Source organism: Oryctolagus cuniculus, chromosome 17 (assembly GCF_051225735.1).
Source record: "Oryctolagus cuniculus isolate XC-2025 breed Fujian yellow rabbit chromosome 17, ASM5122573v1, whole genome shotgun sequence".
NCBI classification, from domain to species: domain Eukaryota; kingdom Metazoa; phylum Chordata; class Mammalia; order Lagomorpha; family Leporidae; genus Oryctolagus; species Oryctolagus cuniculus.
The window spans coordinates 64,444,650-64,459,247 of NC_142883.1; the positions used below are offsets into that span (position 1 = coordinate 64,444,650).

Below are 14,598 nucleotides of genomic sequence, written 5' to 3' on the forward strand. Positions count from 1 at the left end.
GCATAGGAGATGGTGGACAACCTAAAAAAAAAAGCCCAAGATAATCAGCTGACATTTTGTTGGACGTAACGTGTGGGTCCGGGGAGGTGACTAGGTGCTGAGTCAGGAGAGTAGTACAGTGAATCTCCTGTTTGTTGTGCACCACCAGTGACTAGAGGGAAAATGGAGTACAGAGCCCTTCTTTAATAGCAATAGAAAGGAATAAACTATCTTGGAATAAACTCAACGAAAGTTGTGTAAGATTTATGTGATGAGGATGCTCTTCTGAAGTCCATAAAATGTCATGTTTCTAGGGTATCATAAAGATGTCAGTTCTCAAATTAATCTACAAATTCAAGGCAACTTAACTCAAACCCCAAGAAAACTTTTTACAAAATCTGACCAGCTGCCATCTTTTAGGAAAAAATAGATGAGAAAAAATACTAAATTTATGAAAAGGATTAGAGAGCAGGAGCTTGCCCTACACTGAAACTATGTAGTGTTAGGGTGGGCACTACCCATGCTGGTCTCTTTCTCATCTCTATGCTGTGATCACTTACTTCTTGTGGCTAGACATGTCTTTTAAAAAACTTTCATTACCTCCACTTTGACTATGACCTTGTCTAAACAAGATAAGAATCGGAGAACTCAGAGGGCTTCCATAGCCTTGGAAACTCATGACTGGTGCATAGGGAGATTACTGATGCCATAGACAGGAGTGTCAATTGGTAAAGTCAACAACAGGAGTCACTGTGCACTTACTCCTCATGTAGGATCTCTGTCCTTAATGTGCTGTGCATTGAGATTTAATGCTATAACGAGTACTCAAACAATATATTTCACTTTGTGTTTCTATGGGGGTGCAAACTGTTGAAATCTTTACTTAATGCATACTAAACTGATCCTCTGTAAAAAAAAAAAAAAAAGAAAGAAATTATCAACTCCCAACTTGACTCTCACTGGGATTAAACATGACAATAGGTCTGATCTGATTTCATCATCATTTAAAAAAATCATCTATTATTTTTCACTTTATGTTTCTGTGTGGGAGCAAACTGTTGAAATCCTTACTTAATGTATACTAAGCTGATCTTCTGTATATTAAGATAATCGAAAATGAATCTTGATGTGAATGGAAGGGGAGAGGGAGTGTGAGATGGGAGGGTGCAGGTGGGAGGGACGGTATGGGGGGGAAACTATTGTAATCCATAAATCGTACTTTGGAAATTTATATTCATTAAATAAAAGTTAAAAAAAAAACTTTCATTGAAGATAGACAGATTTCATGTATACAGATTCAGGAACATAGTGATACTTTCCACCTTACCCTCCCTCCTGCCCACACTCCCATCCCTTATTCTTCCCCCCTCTCCTATTTCCATTCTTATTTTATGAAGATCTATTTTCAGTTAACATTATACTCATAAGATTAACCCTATACTAAGTAAAATGTTCAACAACTAGCATGAAGAAAAAAATTCACTGTTCTTCAACAGTTCACACAAAGGCTATTTAAAATCGTCACATCTCAGGGATTTTTCAAGATGGTGGCCTAGGGAGGCAGCTTGCTGCTCTAGTCTAGGGGTGGATAGTTAAAAAAAAGTGGAAGGAGTGCAATCTCAGGGAAGATTTAGGGAGAAAATGGTAGAGGAAACTCCATGCAAATTGGATGGACGCTGCGGACCTATGTGGAGGGTGTGGACTTGCACAGTTTGAGACCCCAGCAGCTGAGAGCCTCAGCACCAGCTTTGGAATGAGGCAAGACCATACTGCAGCAGCTCAAGCCACTGGCAATAAAGCTGTGGGAAAAGCCTGGCATGGGTCTGGCTTGGAGCTCTGTGGGGGATGATGTACCTGCCAACCTAGAGCAAAAAAAAGTGGGGGAGTTCACGTTTCTCTCTGCCTGACCTCAGGCACTGGAATGCTGTAACTAGCCAAGAGAGGGCAGGCACCATTTTGGAGATACGTAACAGCTGCTCCAGCTAGTCACCGTGAACCCAGCAACCAACCTAGAGGAGATGCCAGACTCTGGGAGAATTGACAGGGGGCTGGGTGCTTGTGGCTGTGGGAGCCTTGTGTGGTGGGACTGTGAAAACACTGGGCTGTGTGGGAGGGTGCAGGCAAGCTCCAGGGAGGGAACACATCTTAGAGCAGCTTGATGCAGGAGTCAGCTGCAGTGCATCAGCTGAACTCATTTAGACAAAGTCTTAGACATTGGAGCAGTAGGATGCTACGTAGATCTAATGACTCTGTAAGATAATACTTTTGTCTTTCAGCTGTGTGCTTTCTCCCAAGGGCAGAGACAGTTCCTTGAGGGTGGAGAGTATATAATCTCATCATTTCAGCAATGAGGAAAGAAATCAGTGGTAGAAGAGAGTACATCAAATCCCTGACACAATTTTGGAGAACTTCTGCCACTTTACTCTGGCCTTCTTACACTTAACCTCTCCAAATGTCCAGTCCCTTGTTATCTCGGTTCCAGTTGCACAGATTTCCCACGAGTGGGGTTCCTTTAAAAAATCTGTGGAATGTGCTTTTCAAGGGAAAGAGTAAAGCGCATCTCAGTCTTGGTGACTAAAGAGGAAGGTCAGCTCATGGTACGTGGAAAGTGGCTTTGATGTACAGTCTGTGGATTCCGAGTCTATTACAAAGGAAGGATGCACTCTGGCAACCTGAACGAGTCGTCCTTACCTCAATGAGACAGAAGATGATAACCAGCATCGTGACCACTGCCGTCACAGATATTGCCACGATGAGCTTGTTGTGATAGCCGTGTTCTTGAGCTCCTTTTGCGAGCTAAGAAAGAGCACAGTTTAAAAAGACAGAATAAAGAGCTGGAAAATATGGATGCTAAATATTCAGAACCCCGTTCTTCAGGTGAGTGGCGTAAAAGATCTTAAAAGACCATACAAAATCTGCTGTATTATATATAATCTTGGTATTACACATTTTCTCTACAGTGTGTTAGGTCTGCCTCCTAACAAAGTGTCACCGTCTTGGCAAAAGTTACATTACCGAGACAAGATCTGGACTGGGAGCCCCTGGTCTTCCCGCTTGGGGTCTCCTAAGGGATGGGAAAGTGCAGATCTCCTGTCCTCACCTTACTCGACTCCTGCTCTTTCTGTCCACTCGGGGCTTCTGTACTCTCATTGATATAGGTCTCGGTCCTCCACTGCTCTGTGTCCCATTCTTCCTTGGCTATCTTTTCTTCCTGCTGCTCACTGAGGAGCTTCATCAGGATGCCTGTTTTGGAGATGAGCTTGGCACAGGGCAGTTGCACCTGGGCCTCAGAGCAGTCCATTTTCAGAGTGCGGATGACGTGAGAAATGAGCCTTCTCACGTCAGTGTTGGGGATGAGGGACTGTAGCTGCTGATTCAGCTGAATTTCAAACTGTTCTCCCTGGGACAGCATCACGGGGTAGGTGAAGCCTACGGGCATGGTGGGGGCTTCAGTGCCCTCGCTGGGGTATTCCCACTGTGTTTCCTTGGTTTGGTCCACAGTTGGCATTAGGTTGAACTCGGTCCCAGCAGAATCTGTAGCTGAAGGATCTGTGTGCATTTTGTCGCCAGGGAGCGTTTCTTCATGCGCAGTGGTGTTTTCTGGCAAAATGTTTTCTTCAAAAACACGCCCTCCGGAATGGTTTTCCTCCCTAGTGTCTTCTATAGAAGGTTCTCTCAGAGGAGGACTCCCCTGAGAATGCAGGCCTCCAGGGGATGAGAAAGCCTCTCCGGAGGGGGAGTTTATGAGACTCCGCAGTGCAGGGAACGGAGGCCTCTTCCCAGCCGTCAGCCTGTTGAGGGAATTTTTCCTTCTGAACTTCCGACTCAGTTTGGCCTTGGGGGTTCGGAGGACCAGGTGAGAGCGAGTTTTGTGAAAGCGGTAATTTTGTCTGGAATGCCAGATTGGTTTCCCTGCCGCCTTATTTTTAGCTCTAGCATTGGCATCTTCTAAGACAAAAATGGTGTAGGTTAAGTCTTTTCCTTTGTTGTTGATCTCAGAGAGAGATTTTGCAGGGGAGGTAGAAGGCCTGCCCAGGATGTGTTTCTTCAGGAAAGAGGAGGCTGCAGCCTCACGTTCCTTTGTGAGCAAGGGCTCCGTGTGCAAGGAGTTTCCGGCCACCTGCCTGGGCCTCTGAGCCACTTGAAGCTCCTTCAGCTCCCTGGAGCCTGCTCTCCCAAGCCTTCTTCCCCCAATGCTCTCCGCAAAGGGCCAGGTGCCCCGTCTCCTCCCGAGGCTCTTCCTCATCTCCTGGAGGTGCCTTTTCCGTAAGCCCTTTGGCCCCTTGATGACTTTTTTCACTCTCTGCAGCCTGTACCCCACACTTGGCATGGTTGCCAGGCTGTTCTCCTGTGACGGGGCAGTTTCTGATTTCTTTTGGAGGATTTGAGGGTTAAATTGATGACCTAACAGGATAGGCTGCATAAGCATGGCCTTTTCTTCCTTCTTAACCTCATCGATTTTTTCTTGAACTTCTTCATCTAACAAATTCTGTAGAAAATAGAGCTTTCTCAACTTATTTCTGTAAGGATGAGAGGGCCTTCTTATGTGGGTTTTCACGTAGCTCAGGGACTTATCTCTATCTTGCACATTTGAAAAAAGTAGTGTAATGAATGGTAATAATGTTGATTCTACATTTTGTAGATTTTCCTCTGAGAAATAAGGCAATATGTAATTCAGTGCACTAATAACATCACTTTCATTGTTGAAGTCCCGCTGTTCACTCATGTGGCTTGGGAAGTCCACACTGTTTCTCTCTGATACTGGGTTCTCTGGCTCAATAGTCAGCTGCTTGCTGGTGTTGTTCTTCCGGGCTTGCAATATCTTCATGAATGGCCCCTTTGGGTTCCCTATAGATGCTTCTTCAACTGTCAAAAAAAGAAGAGACTGCTTTTTGGTACGGAAGACTGATGGGACAGCTTTATGTCAGTCCACAGCCCTACACTCTGATCAATTAAATTAGGAGTCAAATCCAATATTTGGGGTACCATTGAGACTTTAGAGAGAAAAGTAAAACCAAACTCAAACCTATGAAATGGCAACAACAAAGGAGAAAAAGATATTTTTGAGAGTGGCATTCAGAAGAGTTCGCAGTGTTAAAAAGCAGTAACTATGATCAGTATTATTTCATTGGTTTCCAATGACCAACCACTCCAGGCTTAGAATAAGGCTGGAGGACAAATGGCCCCACCCAGCTGCCCCTTCTGTGGCTCTGCCCCTGCTTCTCAGCCACATCATTCCACAGTCCTGCCTCATGCTGAGGGAGCACAAGGCTTCCTCCCTCCCTCCCTCCCTCCCTCCCTGTGGCCCTGTGTTCTTGCTGCCATCACAGGTGTCCATGGCAAGAGATAGGCATGTAAGGGGAGTGAGGGCAGAGGTGGTCAAGCCAAGGGGCCTTGCTCCTCACCTCAGTGTGTTCTTTCCCACCCTTGTAAAGGGAGATTAACAATGCTTGTCCTTCTCACCTCTTGAGATGAAGGGAATAATATAATTGGTAGGAAACTGGTCTGAAAGGTGAGCAACACTGTGTAGATGGGTATACAGTTATCACTGTGCTAATGCCTCAGATCCCTGACTGAGATCCGAATTCAAGCTGTCTAAGGAAGAAAGTGGTCACATTTTGGAAGTCACGACATCAGTGGTAATAACCCTCATCTACAGAAAGATACTTAAAAGTACCCGAGTGTTCTGTGGATAGAAAAGTGTGAGACTCAGAGCAGGTTCAGAATTGGACAGTCTACAGGAATGGAGGAGCCTTCCGACTGCATCAGAGGAGCCAGGCAGCCATTTCTGGTTATGGGACCAGAAACTCCCAGGCTCCCAATAAAACAGCATCACTTGTACTCTTTTCTACAAGTGCAAAAACAAACAACCGCAGTGAGCAGTGTAGACCTCTTCTATAAGACAGAGGGCCCTTGAGGCCCAACACATAGAAAACCAGTTTATAGACTGTGTGCAAATGAGTTATCATTGAAAAGCAAAGCACCCAAGAGCACAGAACACCACGTGTGTGGTTCCCAACATTGCTTCCTTCCCCTTCCACCTCTTTTCCATGATCCTTTGTGCATATGTAAATTACATAGCAGTAACTATGTTATTAAATTACATAGCGGTGATTGGGAACCTGACTTTCAGCAAGGGAGCAGTGTAGCAATTTAGGGAGTTTAAATCTGAATGAATGAATAAAAATTCAGCAATTAATTACATTGTTACTTTAAACTTGAACCTAAAATTTTAAAATAAGAAATTTAAAACAAATAAAAATTAAAAAAAGATCCTCAGGAAGTTCTGACTCACGGCAATGTGTCGTATTTGGCAGGCATTCATTGTCACAGTGAAGCTTGACGGTGTTGCAGACAACCTCGATAGTATGTTTAAATTGGCAGAGGCAGCAGGCCATATGGCTAGGTAAGATCCTATGAATAGAGACAGAGAATTAAGTTACCTGTAAAGGGGTTCCTTGGGTGGGTCAAACTGGTGAGCCAAGGTGCCAGCAAAGGAGTTCTTGAGGTATGTGGCCAGGACATTTGGGTAGAAGCCTGGTGGCCAATTGTTGGTCTTGAATATGAGAATAAAGGAAGGAGGGAGAGGTGGCCCAAGGAGGCATAGGCATGGAAGTGGGTGTGGTGTATCCAAAATAAAGTCAACAGGGTGAGCATTGGGCACCATGGATCTGTCGTTTGACTCAGGGGTGTCTCCTTCCAGTTCACAAGTCTCATTGTGGGTTGGGAGTGCACAGGAGGACTTCCCCCAACCTCTGGAGTCCCCTTCTCCATCCCTGTTGGAAGTGTTCACTATTAGAAACTAGTCTGGTCCCAGAAAAATGACTGACTGCAGTAATTGTTGGAAAAGATGTGGAGAAAAAGGAACACTCGCTCACTGATGGGTGAGTGAAAGTAATTTGACCAGGCAGGTGTTTGGCCCAGCCATGAAGATGCTGCTTGGGACAAGCACATCCCCTTCTGGAGTGCCTGGCTCCATTTCTGATCCCTGTTTCCTGCCAGGGAGTGCCCTGGGATGTGTCAGGTGGTGCTTCCCTAAATACCCAGAAATGGAAAGACTGCAACTTATGGTAGGTGTGTGTTTTTAAGAAACTGTCAGTCTATTTTTATTATATATATTTTTAATTTATCATTTCAAAAGTTTCTGTGGAAGGAAGAGAGAGAAACACACACAAACACACACATCTTTTCTTTTTTTTTTTCTTTTTGACAGGCAGAGTGGACAGTGAGAGACAGAGACAGAGAGAAAGGTCTTCCTTTTGCCATTGGTTCACCCTCCAATGGCCGCTGCAGCCGGCGCGCTGTGGCCGGCGCATCGTGCTCATCCGAAGCCAGAAGCCAGGTGCTTTTCCTGGTCTCCCATGCAGGTGCAGGGCCCAAGGACTTGGGCCATCCTCCACTGCACTCCCAGGCCATAGCAGAGAGCTGGCCTGGAAGAGGGGCAACCGGACAGTATCTGGTGTCCCGACCAGGACTAGAATCCGGTGTGCTGGCACAGCAAGTCGGAGGATTAGCCTATTGAGCCACGGTGCTGGCCACATCTTTTCATTAGGTAGTTTACTCCCCAAATGTCTGCGACATCCAGGGCTGCGCCAGGCCAAAGCCAGGAGCTCAGAAACTAGTTTGGTTTTCCATGTGAGGAGCAAGAACTCAAGTCCTTGGGGCATCACCCACTGCCTTCCAGGGTGCACGTTAGCAGGAAGCTGGGGTGGAGCAGAGCCGGGACTTGGATCCAGGCATTCTGATGTGGGATTGGAGTATCCCAGGTAGTGGCTTAACGGCTGCACCAAACGCCTGCCTCATAAACAGTTTAATTTTTATTTGTTTTATTTTTTAAAGCTTTTATGTAATGAATGCAAATTTCATAGGTACAACTTTAGGAATATAGTGTTTTTTCCCCCATACCTGCCCTCCCACCCCCACTCCCATCCTACCTCCTATTCCCTCTCCCATCCCATTCTTCATTAAGATTCACTTTTGATTGACTTTACATACAAAAGAGCAACTCTATACTAAGTAAAGATTTCAACACTTTGCACCAACCCCCCACCCCACAACATAAAAAGTACTGTTTGAGAACAAGTTTTGCAGTTAATTCTCATAGTACAACTCATTAAGGACAGAGTTCCTACATGGGGCATAAGTGCAAACAGCTTCATTTCTAATACCCCCAAACTGGAACAACCTAAGTGTTCACAAATAGGTGAATAGATAAACTATGGTAGGTTCATATAATGAAATGCTATTCAGCAATAAAAGGAAATTAACTCTTGGTACACACAACAACAAGAGTGTCTTAGTCATGTTGAGTCATGTTGAGTGACAAAAACTGGTTAGAAAACAGTGCATACTGTTTGTGGTTTCATTTCTATAAACATGTAGAACATGCATAATAGCCCATAGTAACAGTAAGAAGGTCAAGGTTACATGGAAATTGGATTGGGGAGCGCAAGGAGGGATGGAAGGGAAGAATGATAAAAAGATAAAAGCACAAGTTGAGGTGGCGGGTATTTTGCTGTGGTCATGGCCTATGGTATATACATCTATCCACATAGGTGGTCCACTGTGTCTATTATTTCTTCATCTCTGGAACTACTATGAAACTGCTCAGAGGAAAGAAGGAAGGGAGGAAGCAAGAGAGAGGAGGAGGAAGGGGGAGGGGTGGGAGTGAGGGAGCAGAGGAGGGAAGGAAGGCTAATAATTGAGTCCACATGAGAAGTATGCTGCTTGTGATACCCACATCCTGTATGGCAGTGCCTGGGTTCTCGGTGTACTTTTTGTACTATTCTTTACTTTTCTTGGGGGATTGAATTATTTTTAAAAAGATTTATTTATTTATGTTATTATTTATTATTATTTTTCACTCTCCAAATGGCCACAAAAGCCGGGTGGAGTAGCTGGGATTCAAACTGACATTCCAATATGGAGTGCTGGCATCACAAGTGGTGACTTACCTTGCTGTGCCACAAAGCCTGTCCCTAGTAGGTTTGAGTATTTTTAAAATAAAATTGGCAAAAATGCTAACAAAGCTAGTTGGTTATCTTATTAAGAATTATTGGAGGCTGTTCAGGGAGATAAAAACAGCCTGTTTAATAGGAGTGAGTCCTCAAGATTATACTTAAGCAGTATAATTTAGTGATTAGGAATACAGATTCCATCACCAGATTAGGTTCACATCTTAGCTCTGCTAATAATATGATCTTGGGCAAATGGCTTAGACTCTGTTTCTCAACCACCTCATTCTGATAGCACCTACCTCTAATGAGATGTGAGGACCAAATGAATCAGCACTTGAGGTGTGCCTGACACATGTGAGTGTGCAACACAGTTAGACACTGTAGTTATTCACTTGCAAACCACTACCTGCACAGTACTGATGCTCTCCCACCTTGGGTTGTTTGGGGGCCTTCTCTGAGGCAAAAGGATGACTTTATTAGGAAAACAGAACCTGTGTTTCATGGAAACACGAAGGCTGTGGGTTGGGGGCACAATGTATAGAGTTTAGATTAACACTGGATACACTTAGTGGGCCAGGCTCTTTCTAACCAATAGAATAACCAATGGTTGAGTTGCTACAGATGACTAATGTTACTTCTTTGGGTCCAGGGAAAGCTTCATATAGAAAGAATGCACTCAGAACGCTAAGCTAGTGTTTTACTAGACTTCAATTCTAACAGGAAATTTTTGTTGAGTCCTTTCTACCCCTAACTTTGTATTTTGAAAATTTTCAAGACTACAAAAATATCCGAAAGGTTGGTGTCATGAATTTACATATTCTTTCACTTAGATTCAACTGTTGCTAACATTTTGCCACATTCACTTTCCACGTGTGTGTCTCTATGCACTTCTTGGACAAACCATTTGAGAATGAGCTGTAGATACGATGACCTTTTCTTGCTAAACCTGAAGTCTGCGTCTCCTAAGAACAAAGGCATTCTCCTGCATATCCACAACACTGTTATCACCCAGTCAGCTTTAACATTAACATCACCGTCTATTGTGGTCCACATGCAGGTGCTCTCAGTTGTCCCAAACATGTCTTGGCTACTTTTAAATCAGGCATTGCATTTTATTTTCATGGCTCTTTAATTTTCTTCAGTTTAGAACTGTTCCTTTTTTGCAGTGTTTCATGGCATTGGGATTTTTGAGGCATTCAAATCAGTTGTTTTACAGCATGTACCTCAATTTGTATTTCTAAGACCAATACTGAATATAATCACCAGGGAACATTTATTTTTTTGAGTGGCTAAGATTTTTTTAAAAAAAAGTTTTATTTATTTGAAAGGCAGAGTGATGGTTGGGTGGAGGAGAGAAAGGAGAGAGAGAGAGAATGAGTGGAGGGAGAGGGAGAGGGAGAGAGAGAGAATATGAATGATATAAATGAATGTGAATAAATCTTCCAGCCACTGGTTCATGCCCCAAATGGCCACCGCAGCTGGGGTTGGGCTGGGTTGAAGTCAGGAGCCAGGATCCAGGAGCCAGGAACTATATTCAGGTCTCTCCTGGGTGGCAGGGGGCAAGCACTTTGGTCATCCTGTGCTGCTTTCCCAGGTTCATTAGCAAGGAGCTGGATGGGAAGTGGAGCAGCTGGGACTTGAACTGGCACTCCCATATGGGATGCCAGCATCACAGACAACTTCACCTTATGCCACAACACCAGCCCCACTAGGGACCATTTCTGGCAGGAACACTGCATCTTGCATAGAGAATGTTGTAGTTTTGCTGCTTACTAAAATGGATGCACTAGGGATGATGTCAGTGATAAAATATTTATTTTTTAGAAGATTTTTATTTATTTGAGAGGTAGAGTTACAAACACAGAAAGGGAGAGACAGAGACAAAGGTCTTCCATCTTAAGCTGGTTCACGTCCCAAATGGCCTCAATGGCCAGAGCTGGGCCAATCTGAAGCCAGGAGCCAGGAGCTTCTTCTGGGTCTCCCATGCAGGTGCAGAGGCTCAAGCACTTAGGTCATCTACTGCTTTCCCAGGCCATAGCAGAGAGATGGATCAGAAAAGGAGAAGCCAGGACTGGATCCGGTGCCCATATGGGATGCTGGCACCGCAGGTGGAGACAGCCCACTATACCACAGGGCTGGGCCCCAAATCATTAATTTTAAAAATATTGGCAAATCTGGGACAGCACCATGGTGCAGTAGGTTAGTCCTTCACCTGCAGCGCCTGCATCTCATATAGGCGCTGGTTCTAGTGCCAGCTGCTCTGCTTTTGATCTAGCTCTCTGCCATGGCCTGGGAAAGCAGTGGAAGATGGCCCCAGTCCTTGGGCCCCTGCACCCATGTGAGAGACTGGGAAGAAGCACCTGGCTCCTGGTTTCGATCAGTGCAGCTCCAGCCATTGTGGCCATTTGGGTAGTGAACCATCGGAAGGCTTTTCTCTCTGTGTCTCTCTCTCACTGTCTATAACTCTTATCTGTCAAATAAATAAATAAAATTTTAAAAAATATTGGAAAATCTTTTGAAATTGCTAATGACCTGAGGTATAACTTATTCTTACTAGATAATATTTAAGTATTAAAGACCATTGCACATTAATATGCAATAAAGGGGCCAGCGCTGTGCTGTAGCAGGTTAAGCCTTCACCTGCAGTGTCAGCATCCCTTATAGGCACTGGTTCAAGTCCCAGCTGCTCCGCTTCTGGTCCAGCTCCCTGCTAATGCACTTGGGAAAGCAGCAGAGGATGGCCCAAGTGCTTGGGCTCCTGCTCCCACATGATTCAGAATAAGCTCCGACTCCTGACTTTGGCCTGGCCAAGCCCTGGCTGTTGTGGTCTTTTGAGCTAGGAACCAGCAGATGGAAGATCTTTCTCTCTCTCTGTATTTCTGTCTTTCTTTTTTTTCTTTTTTTAACTTTTATTTAATGAATATAAATTTCCAAAGTACAGCTTATGGATTACAATGGCTTCCCCCCCCCATAACTTCCCTCCCACCCGCAACCCTCCCCTTTCCCTCTCCCTCCCCCCTTCCATTCACATCAAGATTCATTTTCAATTCTCTTTATATACAGAAGATCAGTTTAGCATATATTAAGTAAAGATTTCAACAGTTTGCACCCACATAGAAACATACCAGGGGATTCCAATTCAATCCCATCAAGGTGGCATGTACCAATGCCATCTCACTAGTCCCGGTGATCAATTTCTGTTCAAATTGATCATAATGATAGGACTAAGAGCCAAAGGGAGCACATAAACAAGACTAGTGTCTGCAAATACTAGCTGATAGAATAAAAAAGGGAGAGAACGATCCAGCATGGGAAGTGAGATACACAGCAGACCCATAGAACAGCAGATGTCCTAACAGCACTCTGGCCTCAGAATCAGCCCTTAAGGCACGCAGATCTGGCTGAAAAGCCCATGAGAGTATTTTAGGCATGGAAAGCCAAAACACTCTGGCAAAAAAAAAAAAAACCCTACATGTGTTTCTGCCTTTCGAATAAATAAGTAAGTCTTTAAGAATGCATTAAGGACCATCGCCTATGAGTCATGACACAAGTGAGCTGGCCTGCTTTGTCTAAACTCCTGAGGACTTCCAATAATGAACTCCAGTGTAACAATTGCTTTCAGGTTTTTATAGCCTTGGTTGCACATGGCTCCAGAAAATGCTAGCACTTTTCCTGTCCACTGATGGTCAAGTATGAAAAAAGCAGCTAGAACACCATAGCCTTGGCTAACTGAGAAAGCTTGTTGATGATGAGAGCTTTGACTCTTTGGAGAGGAAGGCCTCTCACTGACCTGGGAGGATCCACTGTGGCAGATGCTGCCCAAGGTTGAGGAAGAGGAGGCTAGAGCAGAAACCAGTGGACTTGATGATGTGGGAAAGTTAGTCAAGGAGGTGATCTGACAGAAGTGATTAGGGCAGGGTATGCTGTGAGAGGCCTTTCCCATTCTTATCTTGTGGAGTCCGCTCAACTAGCCTTATCATAGTTTCTGTTTAGCTTGTCCAATTGGCAGGGGGGAGGTCACAATGGAAGTTGCAGTGAGTTTATGGTAAAATGTCGGAATAGGGCTCTAAGGAAATCCTTTTTAAAACTTCAAAACTTGAGATACTTCAAACTCTGCATGAAAATTAACTAGAAAGGATCATGGACCTAAATGTAACTCTACAGTTTCTACAAGAAAACAGGAGAAAATCTCTGTAACTTTAGATTAGACAATGGGTTATTTGAAAGATTTTTTCAGGAAAGGCAGAATAAAAGGACAAACCATACAAGATAAAAAGTTGCTATAGGTTCACCAACATTAAAAAAAATTAACTTCTACTCTTCAGAAGATACAATTAATAGAGTGGAAGGATAACTTACAACCAGAGAGAAGGTATTTACTAAACATACATCTGAGAGAAAGTACTCATACCCAGAGCATATAAAACACTCTTAAAACTCCCTAAGATTAACATCAAATTACTACATGGGAACAGATTGAATAGACACTTGGTAAAGATATTTGCACAACAGTATCGTCAGTCATTAGAGTAGTGCAAGTTTAAACTGCAGTGAGTGTACCCAAGGTGCCAGCGTTAGGATGACTGAGTCCCGCATTTGAGCACTTGCATTTGATTCTTCTCTCTGGTTCCTGATTCCAGCTTCCTGCTAATATAGTTCTTCTGCCTTTCTTTGGCTTGAGTAATTGGGGTTCCTGCCACCTAAGTGAGAGGTCTCGGTTGAATTCCCAGCTGTCAATTCCAGCTTCAGCCCAGTGCTGGTCATGGTGGGCATTTGGTGAGAGAACTGATTGACTCTCAAGTAACTATTTTTAAATACTAAAAAAAATATAGAGATTCCACTATATATCTACTAGCATAAAAGCTACATTAAAAAAGTTTTATTTTTTAACTTATTTGAAAGAACGAGAGAGAGAGAGAGAGAGAGAGAGAGAGAGATTGATTGATTGACCTTCCATCTGCTGGTTCACTTCCCCAAATGCTGGTAACAGCCAGGGTTGGGCCAGGACTATGCCAAGGATATAGGTCTCAGTGTGTGGGTCTCCTACATGGGTGGCAGAGACCAGAATACTCGAGTTACCATTGGCTACCTCCCAGGGTGCACATTAGCTGGAAGCAGAGTAGCTGGGACTCAAACTGGGCACTCTGATATGGGATGCAGGCATCCCAAGTGCTATCTTTTTATTTATTTATTTATTTGACAGGTGGAGTTAGAGAGACAGAGAGAAAGGTCTTCCTTCCATTGGTTCACCCCCCAACCTCCCCCCAAATGGCTGCTACCGCCGGAGCTGTGCTGAACTGAAGCCAGGAGCCAGGTGCTTCCTCCTGGTCTCCCATGCGGGTGCAGGGCCCAAGCACTTGGGCCATCCTCCACTGCCTTTCCAGACCACAGCAGAGAGCTGGACTGGAAGAGGAGCAGCCGGGACTAGAACCCGGTGCCCATATGGGATGCCGGTGCCACAGGCGGAGGATTAGCCAAGTGAGTCACGGTGCCAGCCCCCCAAGTGGTATCTTAATGCTGTGCCACAACGTCCAGTTTCTAAATGTTTGTTAAAAAAGTTGAAATCTAAAAAAAAAAAAAAAAAAAAAAGTTGAAATCTGAGGACTGGGACAACACATGTTGCAAGTGCCACTCTTGAACATTGTTGGTGAGAGTGCAGACT

The 14,598-nt window shown here is 44.3% G+C and overlaps 1 protein-coding gene and 1 long non-coding RNA gene across 2 annotated transcripts in view; one reads left to right on the forward strand and one right to left on the reverse strand.

The window, feature by feature from the left end:
* Positions 1-14,598, forward strand: part of LOC149121300 (uncharacterized) — a 47,237-nt gene that overhangs the window by 22,334 nt on the left and 10,305 nt on the right. The gene's annotated exons all lie outside the window — the stretch shown is intronic.
* The window catches only part of LOC149121301 (leucine-rich repeat-containing protein 37A2-like), a 30,027-nt gene continuing 17,715 nt past the window's right edge, over positions 2,287-14,598 (reverse strand). Inside the window, exons 8-10 of the mRNA XM_089317146.1 lie at positions 6,275-6,393; positions 3,080-4,836; positions 2,287-2,775 (exon numbers count right to left, since the gene is read on the reverse strand). Of these exons, the coding sequence (XP_089173272.1) occupies positions 2,572-2,775; positions 3,080-4,836; positions 6,275-6,393 (2,080 nt within the window). The 3' untranslated portion in view covers positions 2,287-2,571. The remainder of the gene's footprint in view (positions 2,776-3,079; positions 4,837-6,274; positions 6,394-14,598) is intronic.